The sequence below is a fragment of the Bufo bufo genome, chromosome 3 (assembly GCF_905171765.1).
Source record: "Bufo bufo chromosome 3, aBufBuf1.1, whole genome shotgun sequence".
Taxonomy (NCBI): Eukaryota; Metazoa; Chordata; class Amphibia; order Anura; family Bufonidae; genus Bufo; species Bufo bufo.
This window is the reverse complement of record NC_053391.1, coordinates 631367393-631394329: the sequence shown is the minus strand read 5'-3', so window position 1 is coordinate 631394329 and position 26937 is coordinate 631367393. Positions and strand designations below refer to the sequence as shown.

The window sequence follows — 26937 nt, the reverse complement described above, 5'->3', positions numbered from 1 at the left end:
TGGTGTTGCTGAGCTCACCGGTGCATTCCTTCTTTTTAAGAATGTTCCAAACAGTTGTTTTGGCCACGTCTAATGTTTTTGCTATCTCTCTGATGGGTTTGTTGTGTTTTTTCAGCCTAATGATGGCTTGCTTCACTGATAGTGACAGCTCTTTGGATCTCATCTTGAGAGTTGACAGCAACAGATTCCAAATGTAAAAAGCACACTTGAAATGAACTCTGGACCTTTTATCTGCTCATTGTAATTGGGATAATGAGGGAATAACACGCACCTGGCCATGGAACAGCTGAGAAGCCAATTGTCCCATTACTTTTGGTCCCTTAACAAGTAGGAGGCACATATGCAAACTGTTGTAATTCCTACACCGTTCACCTGATTTGGATGTAAATACCCTCAAATTAAAGCTGGCAGTCTGCAGTTAAAGCACATCTTGTTTGTTTCATTTCAAATCCACTGTGGTGGTGTATAGAGCCAAAAATGTTAGAATTGTGTTGATGTCCCAATATTTATGGACCTAACTGTATGCAAATGAGCCTCTAGGAGCAACGGGGGCGTTGCTGTTACTCCCCCAGAGGCTCTGCTCTCTCTACACTTTGACAAGTGTGATGATGTTTTCACTGCCTGGTCCTATCATTGAAAGTGCAGAGGGCACGGCAACTGCAGAGAGAGCAGAGCCTCTAGGTGTAATGACAACGCCCCCATTGCTCCTAGAGGCTCATTTGCATATATTAAAACATCATTTTTCTCAGTAATGCGGGCACATATGAATATGTGACCAACACAGGTGCCTTCAGCTGCCAAGGCACATCTAAGAGGTCAGCCGGTGTCATAGGGACAAATCTGCTGACAGATGCCCTTTAAGATACATTAATGTAATTTAAAGAAAAAAAAAGCCATTTACTACGACCAATGGTGCATAGTTGCCAACTGTCCAGAATTTGACGGGGCTAGACAGCTAGTCCCTGGCTGAAAATGGGCGGTGCTATTGCAAACCGCACTCAGAAATGGGTGTTCCCTGGCAGGGTTGAGGAGTGGCTTATATGCCTAAACTTTACCAACTGAAACGGTAAGTATAATGGTGATGACCAGGTGTCGCCAAGCTGTGGCTGGAAAGGCTCCAGTAGTAAAATATCGAGATGCCCCAGACTTTTTATCTAAGGTTAACTGAGCATGATTACTGGCATCAGGGGTGACAATAGCAAAGAATAAACTGTGCCCTCTATTATGGTACTGGTTTTGCCAACCAGCATAGAAGGATAGACCTATTTTTGCATCCTTTTTATGACACTTATATCTACTTTACAGGAAACCTTGCTCACCAAGAACACAGTTCCTCTGTAAAGGGGACTCATTCACAGATTTTTGCTTATTAAAGGGCCTCTTGCGCATTTGCCGTGCACCTCAGTACCCGGCACAGGTGCAGTACAGAGGAGGGCTAGCAGTGGGCCTCTCCTGTACTGCGCCTGCATTGGACACTGAAGCGCATGGCAAAGGCGTAAGACTAGGAGAAGGCAGAGCCAGGCTTTGTGAGGTTTAGGCCTCATGCACACGACCGTATGTATTTGCGGTTCGCAAAACTGGATCTTCCAAAAATACAAATGACGTCCGTGTGTATTCCGTATTTTGCGGAACGGAACAGCTGGCTCCTAATAGAACAGTACTATCCTTGTCCGTAATGCGGACAATAATAGGACACGTTCTATTTTTTTGCAGAACGGAAATACGGAAACGGAATGCCCACGGAGTACCTTCAGGTTTTTTTTGCGGACCCATTGAAATGAATGGTTCCGTATACAATACGCAAAAAAAAGAAAAAATGGAACGGACACGGAATGAAAATACATTTGTGTGCATGAAGCCTTACACCGCCTGGCCCTGTCAATAAAAGTACAGGGCGCGGTAGCAGCGGGAAGAATGAAGCCTCTAGGTGTAACGCCCGCTTGCTCCTATAGGCTTATTTGCATATATTAAAAGTAAAGTTCAGTTTTCTCAGAAATAAAGCCACGAATGAGAGAGACCAAGACTGCTAGCTTCTGCTGACCTGCGCACATGTTGCAGGTCATCCTGCTTCACTGCTATGGTTCTGGTGACAGAATACAGGATGAGACCGACCAGAGTCCAACAGTTCTGACACCCGGCACCCCAGCTGTATGTGGAGACGGCGAGTGCTGTCTCCCTTCTTTCTTCCTGCTGCTGCTTTGCCATAGATACAGCAGCAGCAGGAAGAGATAAAGCAGACGGCACCTGCACACTGCGCGCGCCTTCCCTTCATACAGCTGATCAGCGGGGGTGCCGGGTGTCGGACCCCCACCGATCTGATATTGATGACCTATCCTTAGCCTGAGAGCCAGGTAGAAGACATTTAATGGTAAACTGCAAGTTTGATAACCTGTCTTGCTACTGCAGTCTGTCCATTCCCTTAATTACCTGGTGTGAACTGTGCCTTATTCTACTCCTTTTATACGAGTGAGCTGCTGTATTTGGCTGCCATTGAATGTTGGCATCCACAGTAAGCATAACCTCCCTGGAGGAAATTGACTTTCAAGTGCTCTTAGTCAATCTGAACTTGAGTTAATAGACCCAATTATCTTGTGATCTTTCCACATGAGAAACACAGATACCTACATTAATCAGCGGGACAAGGCGGAATTCGGGGAGATTATACGTCCTGTCAATTGAAATGAATTAATTATAGCAACATGTAAAGTGAATAAACTGACAAAAAAGAGACACAATTACAAGATAACAAGAAAGATTTCATGTCTATCAAGCAGGAAGAAAATGTAATTTAGAACGTTAAACACTTCACCATTTGTAGGCCTCACTGCTGTAATTGATGTCACATCTCTGTTTTTCCCGTTTTATATTCATGAGAAATGATTGTAGATACATGGCTGATTTTTAGACAGTGATATGAAAGGTAAAACCTCTTACTGCTAGTGCAAAACCAGCTAATGAGGAGCTTAACAAGACTAAACAGTACTGTAAAAAGTGCACGCAAGCTGTCAGAACCGCCATAAGGGGGCACTGTATTACATCTGGCCCTTACAGCTGTCCTCACCATGGACACTTACGGGTGGGGCCTTTGACCTCGACATGGTACCCCACTCAAGGATGATGCAGGGACATGGACAAAACAAAGCTCAAATTGAGACATATATTTCTATGTATGCTTAGCAAAATATTTTTCAGGTTATTGATATTGATATCTTCAATATCAGATCAGTGGGGGTGCCACCGATCAGCTGTTTTTGGTAGCTGCCAGAACTAACTATGCTGGAAGCACATCTCCATTCCCTGAGTAGTGCCCATACTGGGTTACTGCAGCCCAGGTACAAATTCACTTGAATGGGAGCCGAACTGCAGTAACCAGCCATGGACACTATACAGAGAATGGAGCTGAGCGTCCGGGTCCTTTCTCTGTATAAGTTCTGGTGGCTGCCAAAAACAACTGAGCATCGAGGATGCCAGACCCCCATCAATCTGATATTGATGAGGCCATCAACCGCTTTAAAGAGGACCTTTCACCATTCCTGACCTGCCTATTTTAATAGCTACATGCATTCCCGATGTAATAACAATTCTGGAACATCTATTCTTATGGCTCTATGTTGTGCCATTCCTTTATTATTTCTACTAGAAGTTATGAATGAATTGCTAGCAGTCTGCAGTAAGGGTACAGAGGGGAGGTAACTAGTTCGGGGGGTGTACCTGCACAGTCTGACAATGGCAGCACTGATTGGATAGAGTCAGTCTGTGCAGGTACACCCCCCCCCCTCCCCCAACTGGTTACCTCCCCTCTGTACCCTTACTGCAGACTGCTAGTAATTCATTCATAACGTCTAGTAGAAATAATAGAGAAATGACAAAACATAGAGCCATAAGAATAGATGTTACAGAATTGTTATTACATGGGGAATGCATGTACCTATTAAAACAGACATGTCAGGAGAGGTGAAAGGTCCTCTTTAAGCCAAATGAGAAGTAAATTGTCCTACAAGGGCATATATCACCCCTGCCCCAGAGAGACCCAGTAATACACAAAAGTGTTTATTACAAGACAGTGGCAACTCCATGACATGACATTTCCTGCAACTGAATCCAACTAAAGCAGCCATTATGAATGTGTGCGCCCCGTGTCCGTGCTGCGGCCCGCAAAATGCAGACCGCAATGAACACCCACCGTGGGGCAGCCGCAGCGGATCGTGGACCCATTCACTTTAAATGGGTACCTGTGGTAAGTCCTGATGCAGTGACACTACTTATATCACCTGCTCAATACTAAGGAAATCCTGAAAACATGACCGGCAGGTGAGCCCTGAGGACCGGAGTTGATGAACCCTATTGTAGAGCGTATACTGATATCTCATATATTATTCCAGGAACATTTGGCCAGGCAGATCCATGGGAGGTATTTACCCCAGCATCTTGGAAACATCCCATGGTGCCATATGAAATCCTCATTGACCCGGAGAGCATGCCCGTGCACCCTGTTCTGGAGGAGCCCACAAACGAACCAGAGGAAAATGCTTCTCAAGAAAAAGAGGAACCAAAAGAATCATCAGATATAAAGGTCTGGAGGACAATAAATAGTTAATAGTCAAAATATGAGGATTCAGGAATAGGCACAGGGAGCAGCAGTGTAGGTAGACGACCAGATCTGGCATAATGATATTCATTATTAAACGGTTTGTCTTGTGTTGGCTTTTCATGGCTAAAATGGGATTAACCATAGTGCCAGCCAGGATGGATGGACTTGTGGAAACATCTGAGTGGTCTACGCTCCACAGTTTCCACAGCTCCTATAGCGGTGAATGGGAGCTACACCAATACACAAACAACGCGCTACTCCTGAGTTATTGTAACTCCGCTTCCCCTGGCCAGCTATTATTAGTTATCCCCATCTCAACCATGAAAACCCGACATGGGACAACCCCTTTAATGGAAGCCTTGACACCAGCGTGAACATCTCCATCTTCCCTTCTACCAAGGAGGTAGGCAGCAGTTACTAGATGGTCTTGTCCTAGGATGGGGAAGGTTAGGGTTATACAAGCAACAGCAGGGGTGAATTTTTTATTTTTATTTTTACTATGGGGGTCACCTCTTCACCATGCACACTCTGCATTGAACGATGCCTTAGGAATTACAGAAAAACACATTGCCTGTGCAGAAAGCTCTCGACCGTGTTGGTTAATAAATATCCACCATCTAGTTCATGCATCGCTCTCATTAAGGCCTCTAATTAGCAATATCATTATTTTATATTGCCTCTGTGCACTTGACTCTCCCATTTTATAGTACTGTGATGTATTTTGCAGAATGAAATAAGCTACAATGCAAAACCCTTACTGCTAACTATAACCGAAGAAGATATCCAAGAGGAAATAAACAAGCAGGATCTCTCTCATGGCAATGGAAAACGGTGAGACGTCCAATGTGACAGGATTTCCAGAGGGTGTCCTTTCTGAAAAATGTTTCTGCACCTATACCTTAAAAGAGCTCACTTGGCTCAGTAGATGTGTGTTGACATTGACTCCATAGATGCGTTACCAGCGACATTTCCACCGATCATGAAAACAGAAGCCATGTGTCCCTTCAGGCACTCCCTAAATCAGGAATGCCCAACCTGCAGCCCTCCAGCTCCTGCAAAACTATAACTCCCAGCATGCCTGCACAGTCTACAGCTATTAGGGCATGCTGGTAGTTGTAGTTTTGCACCATGCCCTAAATGAATGGAGCGGCCGCTCTATTCATTCTCTATAGGGCTGCTAGAAGTAGCCGAGAACTGTGCTCAACTATCTTCGGCAGTCCCATAGAGTTGAATAGAGCGGCAGTGGACAGACGTTGACATTTTCACTTAAAGGGGTCGGCCATTTTCTGTCTACTTGTGACCAATGTGTATGTAAGATGACTATATGACACTAATTTAACCTTTGTCAATATTCTGTGCCATTTGCTATATTTGTTATGCTATGTCCCCTGGTTGGGCAGATCTGTGCTGTCTGCATGTCCTGTCCATAAGATGGCCGCTGATGGAGGGTCATGTGACCAGACACATCACTCAGCCTCCTCCATTCAAACACATTGCGATTGATGTATTAATACTGGGTGCAAAGTAAAACTGGCTTAGTCGCAAACTGTAGCAAGCAATCAATTTGATCCTTTCTTTTTCCAAAGGCGCTCTGAAAAATGAAAGGTGGAATCTTTTCCTTAGGACCGACTTTGATAAATATCCCCCACTGCACTAAACTCCCAACAGTGCAGACGGCAGGTGCAAAGTATAATGGAGAAGGCTGAGTGATGTGTATGGTCACATGATCCTCCATCAGCAGCCATTTTATCGACAGGACCTCCTTGTGGACAGCACATAAGACTTGGCCAACAAAGGCATACCTTATGAAATACAGAAAATGGCGCAGAATATCATCAAAGGCTTTATTAGTAAGTCTTACAAACACATTCATTAACAGTAGCCAGAAAGTGTCCAACCCTTTAATCAAAAAAGAGATTTTGAGACAAAGGAATACTAAACACCTATGGGGTCATTTATCAAACTGGTATAAAGTAGAACTGGCTTAGTCGCCTATAGCAACCAATCAGATTCCACCTTTCATTTTTCAGAGCTTCTTTAGAAAATGAAAGGTGGAATCTCATTGGTTGCTATGGGCAATTAAGCCAGTTCTACTTTACACTAGTTTGATAAATGACCCCCCTAGTCCAAAGCATGTAACGACAGGACAGTGGAAGTCTAGACAATTGCTAAAACAAACTAGTCATACGGTAGGCCTAACAGATTTCTTCTTCTGGAAGCCCATCCCCTCTACCTCTCATGCTTTTTTCCCATAGAGGGTTGTTCCTATAATATAATATAATATAATGGTATAGTATGTCACTAGAATATGCCAAACATTAGGATAGGTTAACGTTACAAACAGTAGTTGCATAGTTATGATAAAAAGGACAAATAAATCCGTCAAGTTCAACCAAGGAGTAAGAGGGGATGTGAATTTTAGAAAAGGGGAGTGACACAGAGATTTCTACGCATTTTCATAAGCATTAATGTCATTTACTTTTAAGAATTCATCTAAACCCTTTTTAAAACTGCCCACTGTTCCTGCTGTGACCACGTCCTGAGGAAGTCTATTCCACAGATTCACAGTTCTTACAGTAAAGAAGCTTTGACGCTTCTGGAGACTGAACTTTTTATTCTCCAGTCGGAGGCAGTGCCACCTTGTCTTTTGAGGGCATTTTACATGGAACCGTTTTTCACCGTATTTTTTGTATGGCCCATTTATATACTTGTACAGGTAAATTATGTCCCCCCCTTAGACGTCTCTTCTCAAGACTAAATAAATTCAATTCTTTTAATTTTTCTTCATAACTAAGACCCTCCATGCCCCTTATCAGTTTAGTCGCTCTCCTCTGTACTTTTTCCAGCTGCAGAGCGTCCTTTCTATGGACTGGTGCCCAGAACTGAACTGCATATTCCAGATGAGGCCGCACCAGCGCTTTGTAAAGTGGTAATATTACATCCCTGCTTCGCGCTGGTGGCCTTAGAAGCAGCTGATTGACATTGTATGCTGTTATTTTATCTACGATCTACAAGGACACCCAAATCCTTCTCCACAAGTGACTCTCCCAGTGTTACCCCCCCCAGGACATATGCTGCACGCAACTTATTTGTACCCAGGTGCATAACTGAACACTTATCCACATTGAACCTCATTTGCCAAGTGAATGCCCAAACATTCAGAGTGTCCAGATCACCTTGTAGTTTTTGGACATCTTCCATACAGTATACTGCACAGTACTACATAGCTTGGTGTCATCTTGGTGTCAAGTTCTACCCCTGTACCTGTGTCGGACCAGAGGGTGAAGGGAAACAAATTATCTTAAGGACCCCATTGTTGGCCAAACCCGCTGAGAATGGCAGGTTTTGCCGACAGTCTAATGTGTATAAGGAGCCTCCGACTTTCCCTCAACAGATGATGCAAGGGGCTGGCACAGTCTTTCTCAGTTTTCCCCATTAAATACATATATATGTGATGGAGAGTCAGGAGAGATAGCTGTCGGCCAAACAACAGCTATTGAACGTGTATTAATGGCCACTAGGCAATTATCTTGCACAGCACTTACTGTTCAGGGAACTGACTTCCAGTGAATAGGCCTATGGTGAAGGTACCCGGTAGCCGCAGCACACAGCTAGCACTTCCTGCTATTCATTCTTGAGATCGGTGGGAGTCCTTCCAATCAGACCCCAGCCAATCAATAACTGGTGTCATATTCTAATCTAAAGAGAAAACAGCAGTGTCCAGCTCTCAGGTGGGGAGGTCAATTGACTAATTCAGCACAGATCTGGGTGGTATTCACACCCTGCAGTAATTCCAGAAACAGAAGTAGGATCCAGCGAATAAAATAAAAAAAATTCTTTATTTCTTCCATTAAAAGCATGTACAAAGGTACATAAGATCTGACGCGTTTTGACCTGTACAGGTCTTAGGCTACTTTCACACTAGCGTTAATATTTTCCGGTATTGAGATCCGTCATGGTGTCTCAATACCGGAAAAGAAGCTTATGTTTTGTCACCATTCATTGTCAATGGGGACAAAACAAAACTGAACGGAACGTAATGCTCCAAAATGCATTCCGTTCCGTTCTCATACCGGAGAGCGAACCGCAGCATGCTGTGGTTTTCTTTCCATCATGGGATGCGGAGCAAAATGAATGACCCACATGACCCACAATGTAAGTAAATGGGGACGGATCAGTTTTTTATGACTTGGCTATGTTACAGATAATACAACCGGATCCGTTCATAACGGATGCAGATGGTTGTATTATCAGTAATAGAAGCATTTTTGCTGAACCCTGCCAAATTCAGTAAAAACGCTAGTGTGAAAGTAGCCTAGATCATAGATCAAGTAAAATGAAATGAGAAGCATGGCTAGGAATGGATAGCTATTTAAAGGGACTGTGAAAACTGAGGCTGTGTAAGGGTACTTTCACACTAGCGGCAAGGAACTCCGTCAGGCTGTTCCGCCGGGTGAACAGCCTGTCAGATCCGTGCTGCCGCTAGTGCATGCGTGCCCCTGGACTACAGCTTCGGCCCCATTGATTATAATGGGGGCAGGCCGAAGTTCCGGCGGAAGCACGGCAAACATGCCGAGAGGCGGCCGGAATAAAACTACGACATACAGCCTAATACAGCTCTAGAGCTGATTGCTTCAAGTCCTGCTCATTTGCTCATTTAACTCCATAAATGCCATTGCCATGCCTGATTCCACAAAAAAAATAAAACACGACCAACAAAAAACATTGAAACAAAAGAAAAAATGGCATAAATGAAGAAAAATTTCTGGATCTTATGTAGACAAATAACTTAGAGAGACATATATCTGGAAACAAAGGTACAAATAAAATAAAAAAAATTATATATATATATATATATATATATATATATATATATAGTGGGAAGGCGCAGGGGTCCATCGTTGACGAAAGGTATGTGTCACCGAGGTTCCTGGCCTCGGTGAAGTAAGAGACTGTATTTTCAAGTGTCAGCGGCTGCCAGTGCTGGTTGACACGTTGCTATTTTAGTATGGCTGTAAGCTGATCCAGGCTGGCTCTTATTGGGAGTAGCCAAAGTGCTGGGTGGGTGGCTTCTCCACACGCTCCAGGCCGGGTCTTTACTGGTCTATATCAAACCCAGCCAGCAGTCTCAGCTGGGTGTGGATTACTCTTCTCTGACAGTGGAACGCTGTCAGTCTCTTGGTGTTTTGGGATCTGAAAACTTGTGCCGTGCAAAAGGGCTGGGAGCCGATGTACCTATGGGTGCCAAATACTCACCTTCTTTGACAAACTTAGGCTACTTTCACACAAGCGTTTTTGCTGGATCCGGCAGGGCTCAGCAAAAACGCTTCAGTTACTGATAATACAACCGTCTGCATCTGTTATGAACGGATCCGGTTGTATTATCTGTAACATAGCCAAGACGGATCCGTCATGAACTCCATGTCAATGGGGGGGACAGATCAGTTTTCTATTGTCAGATTGTGTCAGAGAAAATTGACCTGTCCCCATTGACTTGCATTGTGGGTCATGACGGATCCGTTTTGCCCCGCATCTCAGGATGTAAAGCAAACCACAACATGCTGCGGTTTGCTCTCCGGTATGAGAACGGAACAGAATGCATTTTGGAGCATTTCGTTCTGTTCAGTTATGTTTTGTCCCCATTGACAATGAATGGGGACAAAACGGAAGCGTTTTTTTTCATCGATGACCTGCTATTAATCTGGCTTGGGATGTTTCTGATGTACCATTTTTTATCGAATACCTGAATAAGGCCTCTTTCACACAACAGTTTTTTTTTTTCCGTTTGCGGGCCGTTTTTTGCGTTCCGTATAAGGTACCATTTATTTCAATGGTTCCACAAAAAAAACAGAATGTACTCCGTATGCATTCCGTTTCCGTATTTCAGTTTTTCCGTTCCGTTGAAAGATAGAAACATGTCCTATTGCCCGAAAATCATGTTCCATGGCTCCATTCAAGTCAATGGGTCCGCAAAAAAAGAAATAAATGGAACACATACGGAATGTACTCTGTATGTCTTCCGTATCCATTCCGTTTTTGCGGAACCATCCATTGAAAATGTAATGTCCAGCCCAATTATTTCTATGTAATTACTGTAAACGGAAACAAAAAACTGAACAACGGATCTGGGAAAAAATGGCCGCAAAACACTGAAAAAGACATACGTGTGAAAGAGGCCTAATTATGAGTTTCATTTAAAATTCACCTACTGTATATGGTCAACAAAAATTAGATCACTTATTTAGATTTGAAATTATATGGAGTAACAGATCAGGTTATCATGACCTCCACATTCAGAAAACCAGTCTCGGGTAACACCCTTTTGCATGCAAAAACATACCATCCCAAACACACACTTAGGCTGGGTTCACACTTGAGCGCATTTTATATGCGCGTTTAACGCGCGTTTTAGTCGCGTGTTTTTCTGCGCGTTTTTTGCAATTGTAAACGCGCGTTTGACGCGCGTTTGTGTGATTGACTGCAGTGTCCTATGGCCACAAACGCGCGTCAAAACGCCCCAAAGAAGCTCAAGAACTTGTTTGAGCGTAGGGCGTTTTTCAGCGCGTTCAAACGCGCTGTAAAACGCTCAAGTGAGAACCAGGGCCATAGGGAAGCATTGGTTTTCATGTGTTGAGCGTTTTACAGCGCGTTTGAACGCGCTGTAAAACGCTCAAGTGTGAACCCAGCCTTAAAGCCATCCCTATAGGAGAACTAACGAGGGCAAAGTGCAATTGTAATACAGAGTCCTTGTTTGAACAAGAGGCAAACATTATACGCACCAGGCCATCAGCTAGGGGCTACCCACATTAGATGTTCACATGAGCCATGACACGGGTCAGCAAAAAATCTAGGCAGCATTTGTTATTCGATAAGGGTGGGTTCACACTAGTGTTAGGGATTCCGTTATGGCGGAATACCCAGAAAGAATGCAAAACAGAAGCCTTTAAAAGGCATTCCATTTGCTTTCCGTCCTAATAGTCTATGGCCCCTTTCACACAGGGGAGAATTCCGTGCGGGTGCAATGCGTGAGGTGAACACATTGCACCCGCACTGAATCCGGACCCATTCACTTCAATGGGGGTTGTGCAGATGGGCAGCGATTTTCACGCATCACTTGTGCGTTGCGTGAAAATCGCAGCATGCTCTATATTGTGCGTTTTTCACGAGACGCAGGCCCCATAGAAGTGAATGGGGCTGCGTGAAAATCGCAAGCATCCGCATGCAAGTGCGGATGCGGTGCGATTTTCACGCATGGTTGTTAGGTGACGATCGGGATGGGTACCCGATTTTTATTATTTTCCTTTATAATATGGTTATAAGGGAAAATAATAGCAATCTTAATACAGAATGCTAAGTAAATTAGGGATGGAGGGGTTAAAAACGTAAAAAAATTATTAAACTCACCTCATCTACTTGTTCGCGCAGCCCGGCTTGTCTTCTTTCTTCTTCTTTGAGGACCTGGGAGGAAAAGTACCTTTGGTGATGTCCCTGCGCTCATCACATGGTCCATCACCGTGGTGATGGACCATGTGATGAGCGCAGTGATGTCACCAAAGGTCCTTTTCCTCCCAGGTAGAAGAAAGAAGATAAGCCGGATGTTTCAATGTTTTTTGTTGGTTGTGATTTGATTTTTTTATTTTTTTTTTGCGGAATCAGGCGTGTCTAGCAATGTCATTTATGGAGTTAAATCAGCAGGACTTGAAGCAGTCAGCTCTACAGCTGTATTACACAGCCTCAGTTTTCACAGTCCCTTTAAATAGCTATCCACACCTAGCCATGCTTCTCATTTCATTTTACTTGATCTATGATTAAGACTAGGGATGAGCGAATCAACTTCGGATGAAACATCCGAATTCGATTCGCATAATACTTTGTTTGAATACTGTACGGAGCAAGCGCTCCGTACGGTATTAGAATGTATTGGCTCCTATGAGCCGAAGTTATTACTTTGCGAAGTCTCGTGAGACTTCCAATAATAACTTCATAAATCAATTTCTACTGTAAAAAAAACATTATTCTAATTCATTCTAATGCAATGCCATTACTTACCCTTCTATGCACTGGGTAAGAAATGTTTAACCAGTACGATTCTGTCATTTATGCTGGTACACTTCAGAAAATGTCTATTCCCTTTTAGTTGCTATGGAGAAAACGTTCTGTTCTCAGTTCTCGATATAACCTACATGTCCTGCAGTTTCTTATCACGATGCAAGATGTTGCCTATGTTGATCTAAAAAGTAAAGTAATTACAAAGATGAAAGGTCAATAACCTAGCAACCTCTGCTATTGCATGCTTCAGAGGTTTTACAATGGATCCGTTTCAGGGCTCTCACAAGCGGCCCAAAACGGATCAGTTCAGCCCCAATGCATTCTGAATGGATAAGGATCCGCTCAGAATGCATCAGTTTGGCTCCGTTCAGCCTCCATTCCGCTCTGGAGGCGGACACCAGCGTTTTGGTGTCCGTCTGATGAAACTGAGCCAAATGACTTACAATTTAAGTCCATGGGGACGGATCAGTTTTCACTGACACAATATGGTGCAATTGAAAATGGATCCGCCTCCCATTGACTTTCAGTGTAAGTCAAAACGGATCCGTTTGCATTATCATGAAAAAAAAAAAAAAAAAAGTTTCTTTTTTTTGTTCATGGTAATGCAAACGGATCAGTTCTGAACGGATACAAGCGTTTGCATTATAGGTGCGGATCCGTCTGTGCAGATACCAGACGGATCCGCACCTAACGCAGGTGTGAAAGTAGCCTATGTTCTTCTAATATTAGCACATCGCTAATGTCAGCCAGCTAGATAACGATTTTTCTGATGACAGAAACCCTTTAAACCAGGCACCCCCTGCTCTGAAGAGGGGAGGGTGTCTGGCTCACAGGAAAAGGTCAGAAATTGATGGAAACACCACTGCAATGTTTCAGAAACAGCATGGGGATGATGTCTGGAGGCATCTCGGACTCCCAGGTTGCTGCTGGGAACGATGTTGTCCGAGTAGTAAGCCACTTTTACAGACTGTATATTTACTTGTATATAAAGTGCAAGTGCTGCCAAAAATTACAAGGAAGAGGCACTCCGATACAACCTGTATATCACATAAAGGAGGGCCTCATTTACATTGTGGTACAATTGTTCAGGTAGTGGGACTCCTACACTCATAAAGCCTATGCACTAAGGGAAAGGGCTGCCAAAAATTTCAAGGAACCGGTACTCCAATACACCCTTTATTACACATAAAGGAGGGCATCATACACACCCTTGAAAAATTATGATTGATGGCCTGCTGGTGATCCTCTAAAACATTATGGGCGAGGGCCTGCTGCTGAGCTGACCCTCTAAAACATTATGGGTGAGGGCAGCCTAATAAGCATGTTGATATGATGGAGGAGGATGAGAAAAGGAAGATTGAACCATATACCCTTTTTTGTGGTGGAAGGGGTGCATGGGAATACAGTGTATTCAATAAAACATAAAAGCCACATTTAAACTGCCTTTATGTTCAGCCGCTTTCCTCTGGTGGAGTCGAGAAGTCAGGGGCAATCCAGGCCTTGTTCATTTTGATAAGAGTCAACCTGTCAGCATTTTCAGTTGACAGGCGGATGTGCTTATCAGTTATTATGCCCCCAGCAGCACTAAATACCCGCTCTGACAAAACGCTGGCAGCAAGGCAGGCCAGCACCTCCAAGGCGTAAAGCGCCAGTTCGTGCCACGTGTCCAGTTTGGACACCCAATAGTTGTAAGGCACAGAGGGATCACCGAGGACGCTGACACGGTCGGCTACGTACTCCTTCACCATCTTCCACAACTTTTCCCTCCTTATGACACTAGGCCGTGCATCAGGGTGGGGGTGCTGGTGGGGTGTCATAAAACTGTCCCAGTCCTTGGAGAGTGTTGCCCTGCCTCTGTTGGAACTGCTGTGTGTTCCCCTCGTCTCCCCTCCTCGGTTGCCCAAAGAACTACATACTCTGCCGCCAGCGTTGTCAGCTGGAATTTTTTGGCGCAATTTTTTGGTATTGCAACATTTTGCTCGTCCTCTCCACCACAGGAATGAGAGATGCGAAGTTCTCTTAGTAGCGGGGGTCGAGAAGTGTGAACAACCAATAATCGGTGTTGGCCAAAATGCATATAATGCGAGGGTCACGGGAAAGGCAGCCTAACATAAAGTCAGCCATGTGTGCCAGAGTCCCAACAGACAAGACTTTGCTGTCCTCATCAGGAGGATGACTCTCAATCTCCTCATCCTCTTCCTCCTCTTCAGCCCACCCACGCTGAACAGATGGAATAAATCTGCTATGGGTACTCCCCTCTGTAGTGGAGGGAACTGTCTCCTGCTCCTCGTCTTCCTCATCATCATCCAATTCGTGCTGAGAAGACGAACTGAGGGTGGTCTGGCTATCACCCTGTGTACTGTTAGTCCCCATTTCCACCTCTTCCACATGCAAAGTGTCCGCCTTCATTGTGAGCAGCGAGCGTTTCAGTAGACACAGAAGTGGGATGGTGACGCTGATAATAGCGTTATCGCCGCTTACCATCTGTGTTGATTCCTCAAAGTTGCGTAAAACCTCACAGAAGTCAGACATCTATGCTGACTGGAAAGGCGACGACCATGTTGCAGCTGGTATTCCACTATTGCCATCTGCTGCTCACAAAGCCTGGCTAACATGTGGAACGTGGAGTTCCAGCGCGTGCTCATGTCGCACAACAGTCAGTAAGCTGGCAATTGCAAGCACTGCTGCAGCATTGCAAGACCGCTGTAGATGACTTTCGGAAATGGACACAACCGTGGCCCACCTTCACCAGTAGCTCAGGCAAATTGGGGTAGGTTTTGAGAAACCGCTGAACAACTAAGTTGAACACGTGGGCTAGGCATGGTATGTGTGTGAGCTTGCCAAGCTCCAAAGCCACCACCAAGTTAAGGCCAATATCAGACACAGCCATGCCTGGTTGTAGGTTGAGTGGCGAGAGCCACAGCTCAGTCTGGTCCCTTATACCCTGCCACAGCGATGCGGCGGTGCGCTGTTTGTCACCTAAGCAAATTAGTTTCAGCACGCCCTGTTGCCGCTTCCCCACTGCAGTGCTACACTGCTTCCAGCTACTGACTGAGGGCTGACTGGTGATGCAAGATGAAAATTCTGAGGTGGAAGTGGTGGAGGAGGAGAAGGGGGGGGTTGCAGCCACTAATGTAGGTGGTGGCGGAAATCCTGATGGAAGTAGGGCTCGCAATCCTTGGCGTCGGTAGCACCTGCGCCATCCCAGGGTACGAATCGCTCCCGGCCTCCACAATGTTCACCCAGTGTGCCGTCAGGGAAATGTAGAGTCCCTGGCCAAAAGCACTTGTCCATGTGTCAGTCGTTAAGTGGACCTTCCCAATAACTGCGTTGGTCAGGGCACTGGTGATGTTACCGGACACATGCTGGTGTAAGGCGGGGACGGCACACCGGGAAAAATAGTGGCTGCTGGGGACTGAGTAACGAGGGACGGCCGCCGCCTCAGTGTCCACAAGCCTAAATGGCAACATTTCCAGGGCCAGCAATTTGGAAAGGTGCGCATTTAGTGCTATGGCCTGTGGGTGGGTGGCTGGGTATTTGCGCTTTCGCTAAAAGGCCTGGGGTATGGACATCTGTATGCTGCGCTGGGACACATAAGTGGATGTAGTAGCTGATGGTGCTTGTGAAGGTCCAGGTGCAGGGCGGGAGGCATCCGGGCCTGCGTCTTGGACAGGGGATTGGCCAGCACGTAACACAGGGGAAGAGGAGGCTTTGGTGTAACCCACAGACACTGATTGTGGACCCAGGCATTCGGCCCACCTATTAGGGTGCTTTGATGCCATGTGGCGGATCATGCTGGTGGTGGTGAGGTTGCTAGTGTTCACGCCCCTGCTTATTTTGGTACGGCACAGGTTGCAAATGACAATTCTTTTTATCGTCCGCACTTTTCTCAAAAAAAGCGCCAGACTGCGGAACACCTACCCCTTGGCAAGGGAGATTGCTGCAAGGGGGTGCTTTGGGGAACAGTTGCAGGCCTGCTTGGTGTGGCCCACCTTCTCCCTTTTGCCACCCCACTGCCTCTTCCAGCCTGTTGCGGTGCTGCGGATCCCTCCCCTCTTTACTGTTGTCCTCTCTCGGCTTGCCACCTCCCCAGGTTGGGTCTGTGATTATATCGTCAACCACCTCCTCTTCCAATTCCTCACTCTGGTCATCCTCCTGACTAGTTCACCTAACAAGAACCTCACTCATGTCTCATCCTCATCATCAACCTCTTGAGACACTAATTGCCGTTGACTTATTGGCAACTGTGTCTCATCATCATCATCATCCACCTTGTGAAACACTAATTGCCGTTCCCCACCCTCATCTTCTTCTGACTGTGGATGCTCAAGAGTTTGGGAATCAGTGCACAAGATCTCCTCATGTCCCTCTTTAAAGCAGGCTTGCGGAGAGGCCCAAATCAAGGAATGGTGCTGAAAAGAGCTCCTCGGAATATCCGAGTGTGGGATCACTTGTTTGCCAAGTCTCTCCATGGTGGGAGGAAGGAGGATCAGGGTGAGGATTCTGTTGACCATACTCTTGGCTACTGAGACTGGACTTTGTGGAAGACAGGGTGGTGCTTAACTGACTGGAAGCATTATCTGCTGCAATCCAACTGACCACCTGGTCGCACTGGTGTGACTTCGAGAGTGGCGTCCTGCGCCGCCCTGCAAACTGGGACATGAATTCTAGGTATCGTGGATGAGTGTGTTTCTTGTGCTCTGGCAGCAGGCACAGTTTCACCGCGCCCAGGGCCACGTCCTGTGCGTGCACCATCAGCAGCACGGCCACTTCCCCGTCCCTTACTGCTCGCCTTGAGCATATTAAATAGTATATATGCTTGCAAGTATGTCACACGTACATTAATGCAGGTTTTGTAAGTGAATGCGCAAATAAATTACACTGAATGTCACAGATATTTAGGATGCGCAAACGTTCTAGAGGACATGTAGCACAGGTAATGTCGCTGTCACCAGCAGCCAAACAATTGCGCTGAATGTCACAGATATTTAGGATGTGCAAACGTAATACAGGAGATGTAGCGCAGGTAATATCACTGTCAGCAGCAGCCGCCAAACAATTTCACGCAATTTCGCGCAGGTTGCGCTAATAATATATATTGCAGCCAGATAAAACAATAGTCCTTAAAAAGACTTTTGGGTCTCTAACACCTTTCAACAGTAAACCCTGCCTGAAAAAAAATAACTATTCCTGTCCCTCCTGCTGCAGCTCTCCCTGACTAAGACTGAGCGAACCACGTGTTATCGGGTGCTATATAGCACCCGATGACGTGTTCCGGCCAGCCTATCACTGTAATGCCAGTAACCAACATGGCTACGGCATTACAGTGAGTGCCAATACTTCCCCGCACGTTTATTGGCTGCGTAGTCAAAATGGTGTTCGGCCGAGCATGCTCACCCAACACTAGAAAGAAGTCCAGAGAGTCAGGGTCTGCAGTAACCAGTGTGCTTCTTTATTGGAGGAATTCAGGTGCAAGATAATATAGGTGAGGCAGATAACTGGCTTCTCCAGTCTCCTCCCTGGCAGAAGAAGGGTTTGATACTGAGGAAAGGCCTCAGCTAGTGGTCCCTCTCTCTCAGAATGCTGGTACCCTGGTCCAGGGCTGGTGATCCAGGGTCTGTGGAAGCATATCCCCGTCTTAGAGTCTTCTTCTGGTCACTCAGTAGTCTGGCAGAGTCTCCCTCCTGGCAGAAGAAGGGTTTGATGCTGAGGGAAGGCCTAACTGTCCCTCCCTCCCTCTCTCTCTCTCTCTCTCTCTCTCAGAAGGCTGACATCCTGGTCAAGGGCCCACGGTCTGTAGCTCAGTAGTCCGGGTGGCTCCTTGGTCACGCTGCTAGTGACTCATGGTCTGTGGCTCAGCGTCTTCTTCTGGTCATGCAGGCTGGCATGAGTCTCCCCTCCAAGCACTGGTCCCTAACTGCAGAACACTAGGGGCTCTGACTGCTCTCTTTATATACAGTTTCTAGCTAGACTGGAACCTTCTAGTGGGAGGGGTGGAATGGAGAAACTCAGCACAAATAGATACATTGTAAAGCTTTCCGTCTCTCATAGACTTACATTAGAGCTTCAATGATACTCAGTGGCAATGACACAGCAGTTTTTCCAGACAAAAACAGTTTTTTTACCTCCAAAACATAGTCTTCTTTAAACCCTATGGCAGCTGTGGAAAATTGGCAGCTTCTCAATCAAAGTCCTTACAGTCTCTCAGTATTCATTAACCCTTTCCACAGAGCCATGTAAATACAGAGATAATGAACAGGATATATATCACAACATATAAAATGCAGTTACACAGTATTAAACAGTGCAAGTTAACCCTTTCAGGTGAAATAAAATAAGAAGTTTTAAATTTGCATAGGGGAAATAGGCAAATGTCCAAAAATGTCCAAGAACTCCCTGCTGCAGGGCACTACACCCACGGTCCGTGGAAAACCACCGATGTGTGAATACACACATTAAAGTCTATAGATACATGAGCGGTTCATGGAGAAGGTGGACGGCACACGTCTGCAATTCACCAACGTGTGGAAAGAGACGCTTAGGCTGGTTTTACACATGTACTAAAACACACAATTATTTGTAAAAAAATAAAAATAAAAAAGCCACAAAAATGCAATAAAAACATAACAAACACATGTAAGGTTTAAAAAAATTGGTGTAGAAAATTGGATTAAAAAAAGTGCCAAAAAGGTTTTGTGAAGAAGACCTTTATAAACAGCTTTGATAATGGATGCCCTCTCTTCCTGGTACATTATTATCTTCATATTATGACATCATAGAAATGATTTTCGAAAAGAGTAGCTCAGGCCACGTATTTCACCACCAGGAACCCTTCACTCATAATGTCTTGTTAACATTTGGCTCTGCAGGTTACGCAATGAGAAATACATCGTCTCACACAAGCCTCTGGATCATGGTGGACCCAATGCATTTCACAAGCTTCGATACTTTGACCTGGAAAGTAATTCTGAGACTTTTGAAAAGCCGGATATGTCTGTAGCTGGTACTGACCCATTTCAGAGCTATGTAACTTCCTGAGATGTGACCACCGGCAGCAACAAAACCACACCATCTTTGTTTTAAACTTGCCCCTGTATACAGCGCTGCCAAGTTCATAGTGGGTCCAAGGATTACAGAGAATTCACACAGGAAATCTCTTAACTTTGAGTTGTTCAGAAGCGAGCACAGTGGGGGGGGGGGGGGGGGGGGGCAAACACACTTGCACACCTAAAAAAGTATGTCTGAATTTGTGAAGTCTGACCCCAAAAACACAGGCATACTTATGTATGTCTGTGGAGTTGCAGCCTTACACCTAAGGGTGTATTCACATGGAGCGGTAATGCTGCACCATTACTGCATTGTGACTAATCTACAGGTAAAAACATGTTTATGTTTTTTTTTAACTACAAACACATAAGGAGGCAGTGGTGTAACATGGGGCCATTACCACACCATGGTTTGCACAATGTTACTGCAGTGACGCTCTGTGCCACCATTGCTGGCCTAGGGGAATAACGTTTAAAGGGTTTATTCCTCAGGATAGGTAATCACATCAGCAGGGGTCCATGTACCGACACCCTGATCGTCTATTTCGAGGAGCCGCTCTGCTTACCGAAGCTCTGGTGAACGATGCAGGCTCCCAGCAGCTATCCAAGCACAGCGCCATACATTGTATAGTGGCAGTGCTTGGTATTGCAGCTCAGCCCCACTGACTTGAATGGGGCTGAGCTGCAACTAGGCCATGTGACCGATGTACAGTGACGTCACTGGCCTAGGAAGAGGCTGAGGTGCTCACGTGTCTTCTAACAGCTGATCGGCTGGGAACCGGGTGTCGCACCCTCGCAGTTCTGACACTGATGACCTATCCTGAATAACCCCTTTAAAGCAATATTAAAGAGGACCTTTCACTTGTAAAAACAATGTGAACTAAGTATGCTGCCATGTAGAGCGGCGCCTGGGGATCTCACTGCACTTACTATTATCCCCGGGCGCTGCTCCGTTCTCCCGTTATGCCCTCCGGTACCTTTGCTCTGTAAGTTATAGTAGGCGGGTCTTCCCTTGTCCTGTGGGCGTCTCCTTCTCCTAGGCTGTAGCGCTGGCCAATCGCAGCGCACAGCTCACAGCCTGGGAGGTTTTTTTCTCCCAGGCTGTGAGCTGTGCGCTGCGATTGGCCAGCGCTGCAGCATAGGAGAAGGAGACGCCCACAGAACAAGGGAAGACCCGCCTACTATAACTTAGTGAGCGAAGATACCGGAGGACATAACGGGAGAACGGAGCAGCGCCCGGGGATAATAGTAAGTGCAGTGAGATCCCCGGGCGCCGCTCTACATGGCAGCATACTTAGTTCACATTGTTTTTACAAGTGAAAGGTCCTCTTTAATATCAATATTTCTAGATTCTTTCTGACATAATGGATTATCATGTATAATATGTGTGTTGCTGTTGTGCTTGTAGTAAATTATTTGAACATAAAATTGAATAAAACTGGAATCTGAAAATATAAAAAAAATATAAAAATTACAAAACTTAGGTGATAAATGTATGGTCTCTGGGAGTCCAACTGGTGGGACCAACACCAACCACCAGAAAAGAGGTGCCTTAGTCTACTGTGTGGGCGGCGCAGTAGTGTGCATGCGTGTCCACCACTCCATTCACTTGTACTTGACAGAGCGGTGGTCACACATGGGCACTACCGCTTCCTTCACGTGGGACTCTGTTTCCAGGGATCGGCAGGGGTTCCTGTGCATAGGTGAACCCCTTTATTTAAAAAAAAAAAAAAAAAGTGATACATATAATGAGGGTGATGTATCAACAGTGTGTCTCTGAAAAATGAGACCTGGGATGTGAATGGCTGCCATGAGCGACTGCTTCACCTTTTCCTTGTGCCAGTTTTGATAGACTTAGGCCCTAATAGAAAAACTGGCCCTGTTGCCCATGGCAACCAATCACCATTAACCTTTCATTTTTTTTTTTTCTACAAAAGTGGAAGTGGAGTGCTGAGTGGTTGCTATGACAACAAGGCTTGTTTTCTGTTAGCAAAAAAAAAAAAAAAAAGCCAATTCTAGCACAGCTTTCATTCATGTTCTTGTGCATATTTAGGATGCACAAATGTAATACAGGAGATGTAGCGCAGATGTCGTCGTCAACAGCGGCCAAACAATTGCGCTGAATGTCATAGAGAGTTAGGATGCGCAAATTGGTTGCTATGGGTAACAGACATTTTTAGACGGTTTTAGGTCTCTCCCTCTTTTACACTTCATTGTGGGACTCCAGAGTGCTGCCTCTTCCATGTGCTGGGTCATAAACCTACTTCCATCTGAAGTATACATTGTGCATTCTATGGTACTAGCAAAGTAAAAATCTGCAGGGTGTGCACGTTAGATCCAAAGCGTGTCAATTTATGCTGTAGATTTCCACCTGCAACACAGAGGGTTAAATTCAACATGGAAACCCTGCCCTGTGTCAGCAGGGACCTAACTACCATAGCGGCAGACCAGGCGACTGCTATAGGGCCCAGGGCAAGAGGGGGCCCAGTGTTAGTTGGGATTATCTCCTCTTCTACTGGAGGTAAAAACTTGGTCAGGAATCTACCCTCTAAAAGGAACAACTTTTAGCAAATTAAGCAGGGGAAAAATGATCCAAGGGTCATTGAAAAGGGTTCAGGCAGAAACCATTCTGTCCTGTGTGGGGGGCCTGGTTTGATCCTTGCTATGGGGCCCTTACTTCTCTATGTACGCCATTGGCTATCAGGATTGATATGGCGCTACTTTGTCTAATAATACAAAACTAATCCATTGCTAAAGACACGTGATCGGTAAATCCATAGCTATAAAACCAGTAACCTACTATCTACAGATTGTTGGTTCCAGGTGGAATTCATACCAGGCCATAATTTGCCATAAGGCACACATATGCAAAGGGGTATCCCCCAAGAAAGAACATAGCCAAGCCAGATATCCATCCATGGAAAGCTTCAGGTGCTTGCCCCTTATCAGTACGGATGAAACAGCGGTCTACAGATGGATATCTGGCTTGGCTATGTTCCCTTGTCAAATCCCAAGGCTGGTTGGAAAGTTGGCTCTTTACTCATGGGGAGCCAACTTCCAATAGGTGGCGCTATTGAGGTGGTTCTCTTCCTTGGGAGATACCTCTTTGCATATTTGTTTCCCATGGAGCATTGCCAATAAGTCTCCATACCATGGCGCACTTCCTGTAATTCTCCATACAGGACTGGTCTCATTATGGAGAGTCAGGTATGGCCACAGAGTTTTTTGGACAAGGTTTTGAGGCAGATGCCTGCAGGATCCAGAAGTGGATTAGAAAGGAATTAGAAATATAAAAAGCCGGAATTAGACTTACCGGTAATTCATTTTCCACGAATCCACCATGACGGCCCAGAGAGATTGACCCCTGACCTCTGTAGGGGCAGGAACAGAGATAGGTTTAAAAGGACCCCTCCCACCACCATTCACCAGTGAGTTCCAGATTATAGTGCTACAACCACCGGTTACCAGTGAAACAACTCCAAGTGTTTTTTGTTTTTTTTTCCTTGGTATTAACTCATACCAAGTCATTGGAATAATATATATATATATTTTTATTTTTTTATATATAGGGCGGGATATCATGCCGTCATGGTGGATTAGTGGAAAATTAATTACCGGTAAGTTTAATTCCGGCTTTCCACTTCACCACCATGACGGCCCAGAGAGACATAACAGATAATATACGTCTTAGGGTGGGGCAACGGCCTGAAGGACCTTGCGACCAAAAGCGAGGTCGGAAGACCTGGATAAGTCGAGCCTATAATGTTTAATGAAGGCCTTTAAGGTAGATATAACACCCTCAGAGAGACCTCTCTGTCTCAGGAGGTTAGACTCAGGATCCAGGCCGAGAGTTTGAAGATTTCCGGATGAGGATGGAGAACCGGCCCCTGGATCAAGATATCCTTTCTCCCTGGGAGAATAAAGGCTTCCTGTGGGGAGAGCTTGGTTAGAATCGAGAACCAGCTCCTCTTGGGCCAGTAGGGGGTGACCAGGATAACTCTGGCTCTGTCCCTGATGATTTTTTGGAGAACCCTTGGGATTAATGGAAACGGAGGGAAGGCATCTGCAAGGTCCCAGTCCCAATGCAGGGAGAAGGCGTCGATCGCTAGGGGCCTGTCCCTTGGGTTTAGGGAGCAAAAGGTTGATACCTTTGCGTTTTTCCTTGTAGCGAAGAGATCTACCACTGGAAGGCCCCATCTCTGGACAATCAGATTGAAGATCTCGATGTTTAAGGACCATTCTCCCTGGTCTATGGTAGTCCTGCTGAGGAAGTCCGCTGCACAGTTTAGGCTTCCTTTTAAATGAACTGCCGATATTGATCTTACATTTTTTCCCCCCCAGAGGAAGATTTTTCTGGACAGACCTTCCAGTTTTTGAGACCGTGTGCCCCCCTGATGCTTGAGGTAGGACACGGTCGTTACATTGTCTGAATAGACCTTTATATGTAGGTTTCTTAGTTTTGGAGCGGCTGCTCGTATAGTTTCCCAAACTGCCCTGAGCTCCCTGTAGTTGGAGGACTGAGCTGCAATTTTCAGAGGCCAGTCTCCCTGGTAGAGATCGGAGTAGATTTTTGCACCCCACCCTTTTATGCTGGCATCGGTCTGAATATGTACTGCCGGGGTCTTGAACCAGACCATGCCTTTTTTAAAAAATTTTGTTTGAAGCCACCACCGGACTGAAGATTTTACGTGGCCCGGCATCAGGATCTTCCTGTCTAAGGAGGTCAGATTTTTGTCCCACTTTCTTAGAAGCCAGGACTGAAGGGCCCTGTAATGGGCCTGGCACCACGGGACTGCTACGATGCAGGCTGTCATCTGACCTAAAAGGCTCATCGTTTCTCTGAACGAGAAGAAGCGACGTCTCAGGAATGCCCTGATTGATGACTGTAGGTTCTGGATTCTTTCTGCTGGAAGGAAGGTTGTTTGTTTTTCCGAATCCAGCAAAACCCCCAGGAACTTTACCCTGGTATTCGGAACTAGGGATGACTTTTTTAGGTTTATAACCCAATCTAGATATGTCAGAAGGGAACAGAAGGTTTCTCGATCTGCTATAGATTGATCCACCGTGTTTGAAATTAGTAGAAAATCGTCTAGATAAGGGACGACCGTCACCCCCTGAGGTCTCAGGGAGGCGACCATCTCTACCACCAGCTTCGTGAAAATCCTTGGGGCTGAGGCCAGCCCGAAGGGGAGAGCCACGAACTGGAAGTGGTGAACAGACCCTCTGTGATCCCTTACTGCAAAACGCAGGAACTTCTGAGACTGGGAGTGAATGGGAACATGATAGTATGCGTCCTTCAGGTCGATTGTACAGAGGGACGCGTCCCTTTGAATTAAGGGGATGGTAGAATTTAAAGATTCCATCTTGAACCTTTTGTAGATCACAAATTTGTTTAGCCTCTTGAGGTTTATGATCATGCGGAAGGAGCCCCCCGGCTTTTTTTACCAAGAAAAGGCTGGAGTAGAACCCCCGCCCCCGTTGAGGCACGGGAACCGGAATTACTACTCCCAGGTCCAGGAGATTCTGGACCTCCTTCCAGATCTGGCTGTGCTGAAAAGGAGAAGGGTGGCGAGAAATCAGAAATACATCTGGAGGGGGGGGGGGGGGGGAAGATAACTCTATCCTGTATCCTGACTTGACAAGATTTTGCACCCAGAGGCTCGGAGAAGTCTGCTGCCACTGAGCAAAATGTTGGGATAGTCTTCCCCCTATCCTGGCGTCACTGTTTCTCGCCGCCCTTGTTTTGGGGATTAAGGAGGTACCCTCTACCCCTCCCCCCTTTTGGGTAACTCCAACGTCCGGTCTTTCCTTTACCACGAAAGGAACTACTCTGGGTATATTGACCACGAAAGGAGGGTTTCTTTTTAGGGGTCCTGTCCTCAGGGAACCCCTTTTTATCAGTAGCCTTCTCGAGGATCGTGTCTAATACGGGACCAAACACGTATTCACCCGAGAAGGCTATAGAACACAACTTCATCTTGGAAGAGATGTCTCCCGACCAAGATTTCATCCAAAGTGCCCTCCGGGCCGCATTGGACAAGGCTGCATCCTTGGCTGAAAATCTAATTGTCTCTGCGGAGGCGTCCGCTAAGAAACCCGTAGCAGATTTTAGTAAGGGAATAGAATCTAGTATCTGTTCCCTGGGAGTTTTACTGCTTAGATGACCTTCTAACTCATTCAGCCACAGGTACATAGACCTGGCGACTGAAGTAGCGGCTATGTTTGTCTTGACACTAAACATAGCTGCCTCCCAGGACCTTTTTAATAAGCTGTCAGCCTTCCTTTCCATAGTGTCCCTTAACTGACAGGAGTCTTCAAATGGAAGTGAGGTTTTCTTATTGACTTTCGCCACCTGGACGTCAATTTGAGGGACCTCGTCAAAATTTTTTGAGTCTGATGGGTCAAAAGCAAGGCGGTTTCTGAATTCCTTGGAAATTCCCAGCTTCTTTTCAGGATGGGCCCATTCATCCATCACCATCTCCTTAATGTTCTCGTTTATAGGGAATACCCTGGAGCGTTTGACCCTCAATCCCCCAAACATCTCTTCCTGAACGGTATGGGGTTGCTGAATGTCCTCCACCCCCATGGTATCCCTGACAGCCTTTAAAAGGTCACTCATTTCACTGGGCGTGAAGAAAAATTTTCTAGAGTCCTCCACGATCTCGCCTTCAGATAAGGGGTCGTCGTCCTCTTTTTTTGAGGATGAGGCCTCGTCCTCTAAATCCTCGGAGTCAGAGGGAATGTCCGCCCCCCTGGGTCTTTTAGGTGGGCGAATCCCTCTGGTATCCTCACGGAGGGAGGCAGTGAGGACCTAACCTCCTCCTGAATCATGGATCTAAACTCCTGCATAATTGAGGGCTGTTCGTCTCTCACCATTTTAGAAATGCAATGCTTGCAAAGCTTTTTAGTATAGTCCTCAGGAAGCCTGACGGAGCACTGGATGCATTTGGCGGTCCTTTTTTTAAGTTTGGCCTAAAGTGAGAGAGGCAGCCCATTAAATTTATGTCAGTCTAGTATAGGAGCATAAATAGATGCAGTATACCAGCAGACACACCAGGGGGAGGGGAACAGTGGTTACCTCTAAGCACCCCCCCCCCCTTGCCCCCAGTGAAGCTGCAGACTTGCCCACGCAGGGGCGCTCGGGAGCGGTCTGCTCCTGCTGTGGCTCCTTCTCCTGGTCCGACATGTTCCGGTCAGAGCACGATGCAGAGAGAGCGCAACGGGAAGGTGCTTGTTAGCATTATTTATAGG

At 45.9% G+C, this 26937-nt stretch overlaps 1 protein-coding gene across 1 annotated transcript in view; it reads left to right on the top strand.

The window, feature by feature from the left end:
- The window catches only part of LOC120996311 (WD repeat-containing protein 49-like), a 193320-nt gene extending 173501 nt beyond the window's left edge, over positions 1–19819 (top strand). The window contains exons 28-30 of the mRNA XM_040426158.1: positions 4383–4573; positions 5319–5422; positions 19510–19819. Coding sequence (XP_040282092.1) covers positions 4383–4573; positions 5319–5422; positions 19510–19678 — 464 coding nt within the window. The 3' untranslated portion in view covers positions 19679–19819. The remainder of the gene's footprint in view (positions 1–4382; positions 4574–5318; positions 5423–19509) is intronic.
- Positions 19820–26937: the final 7118 nt, after the last annotated feature.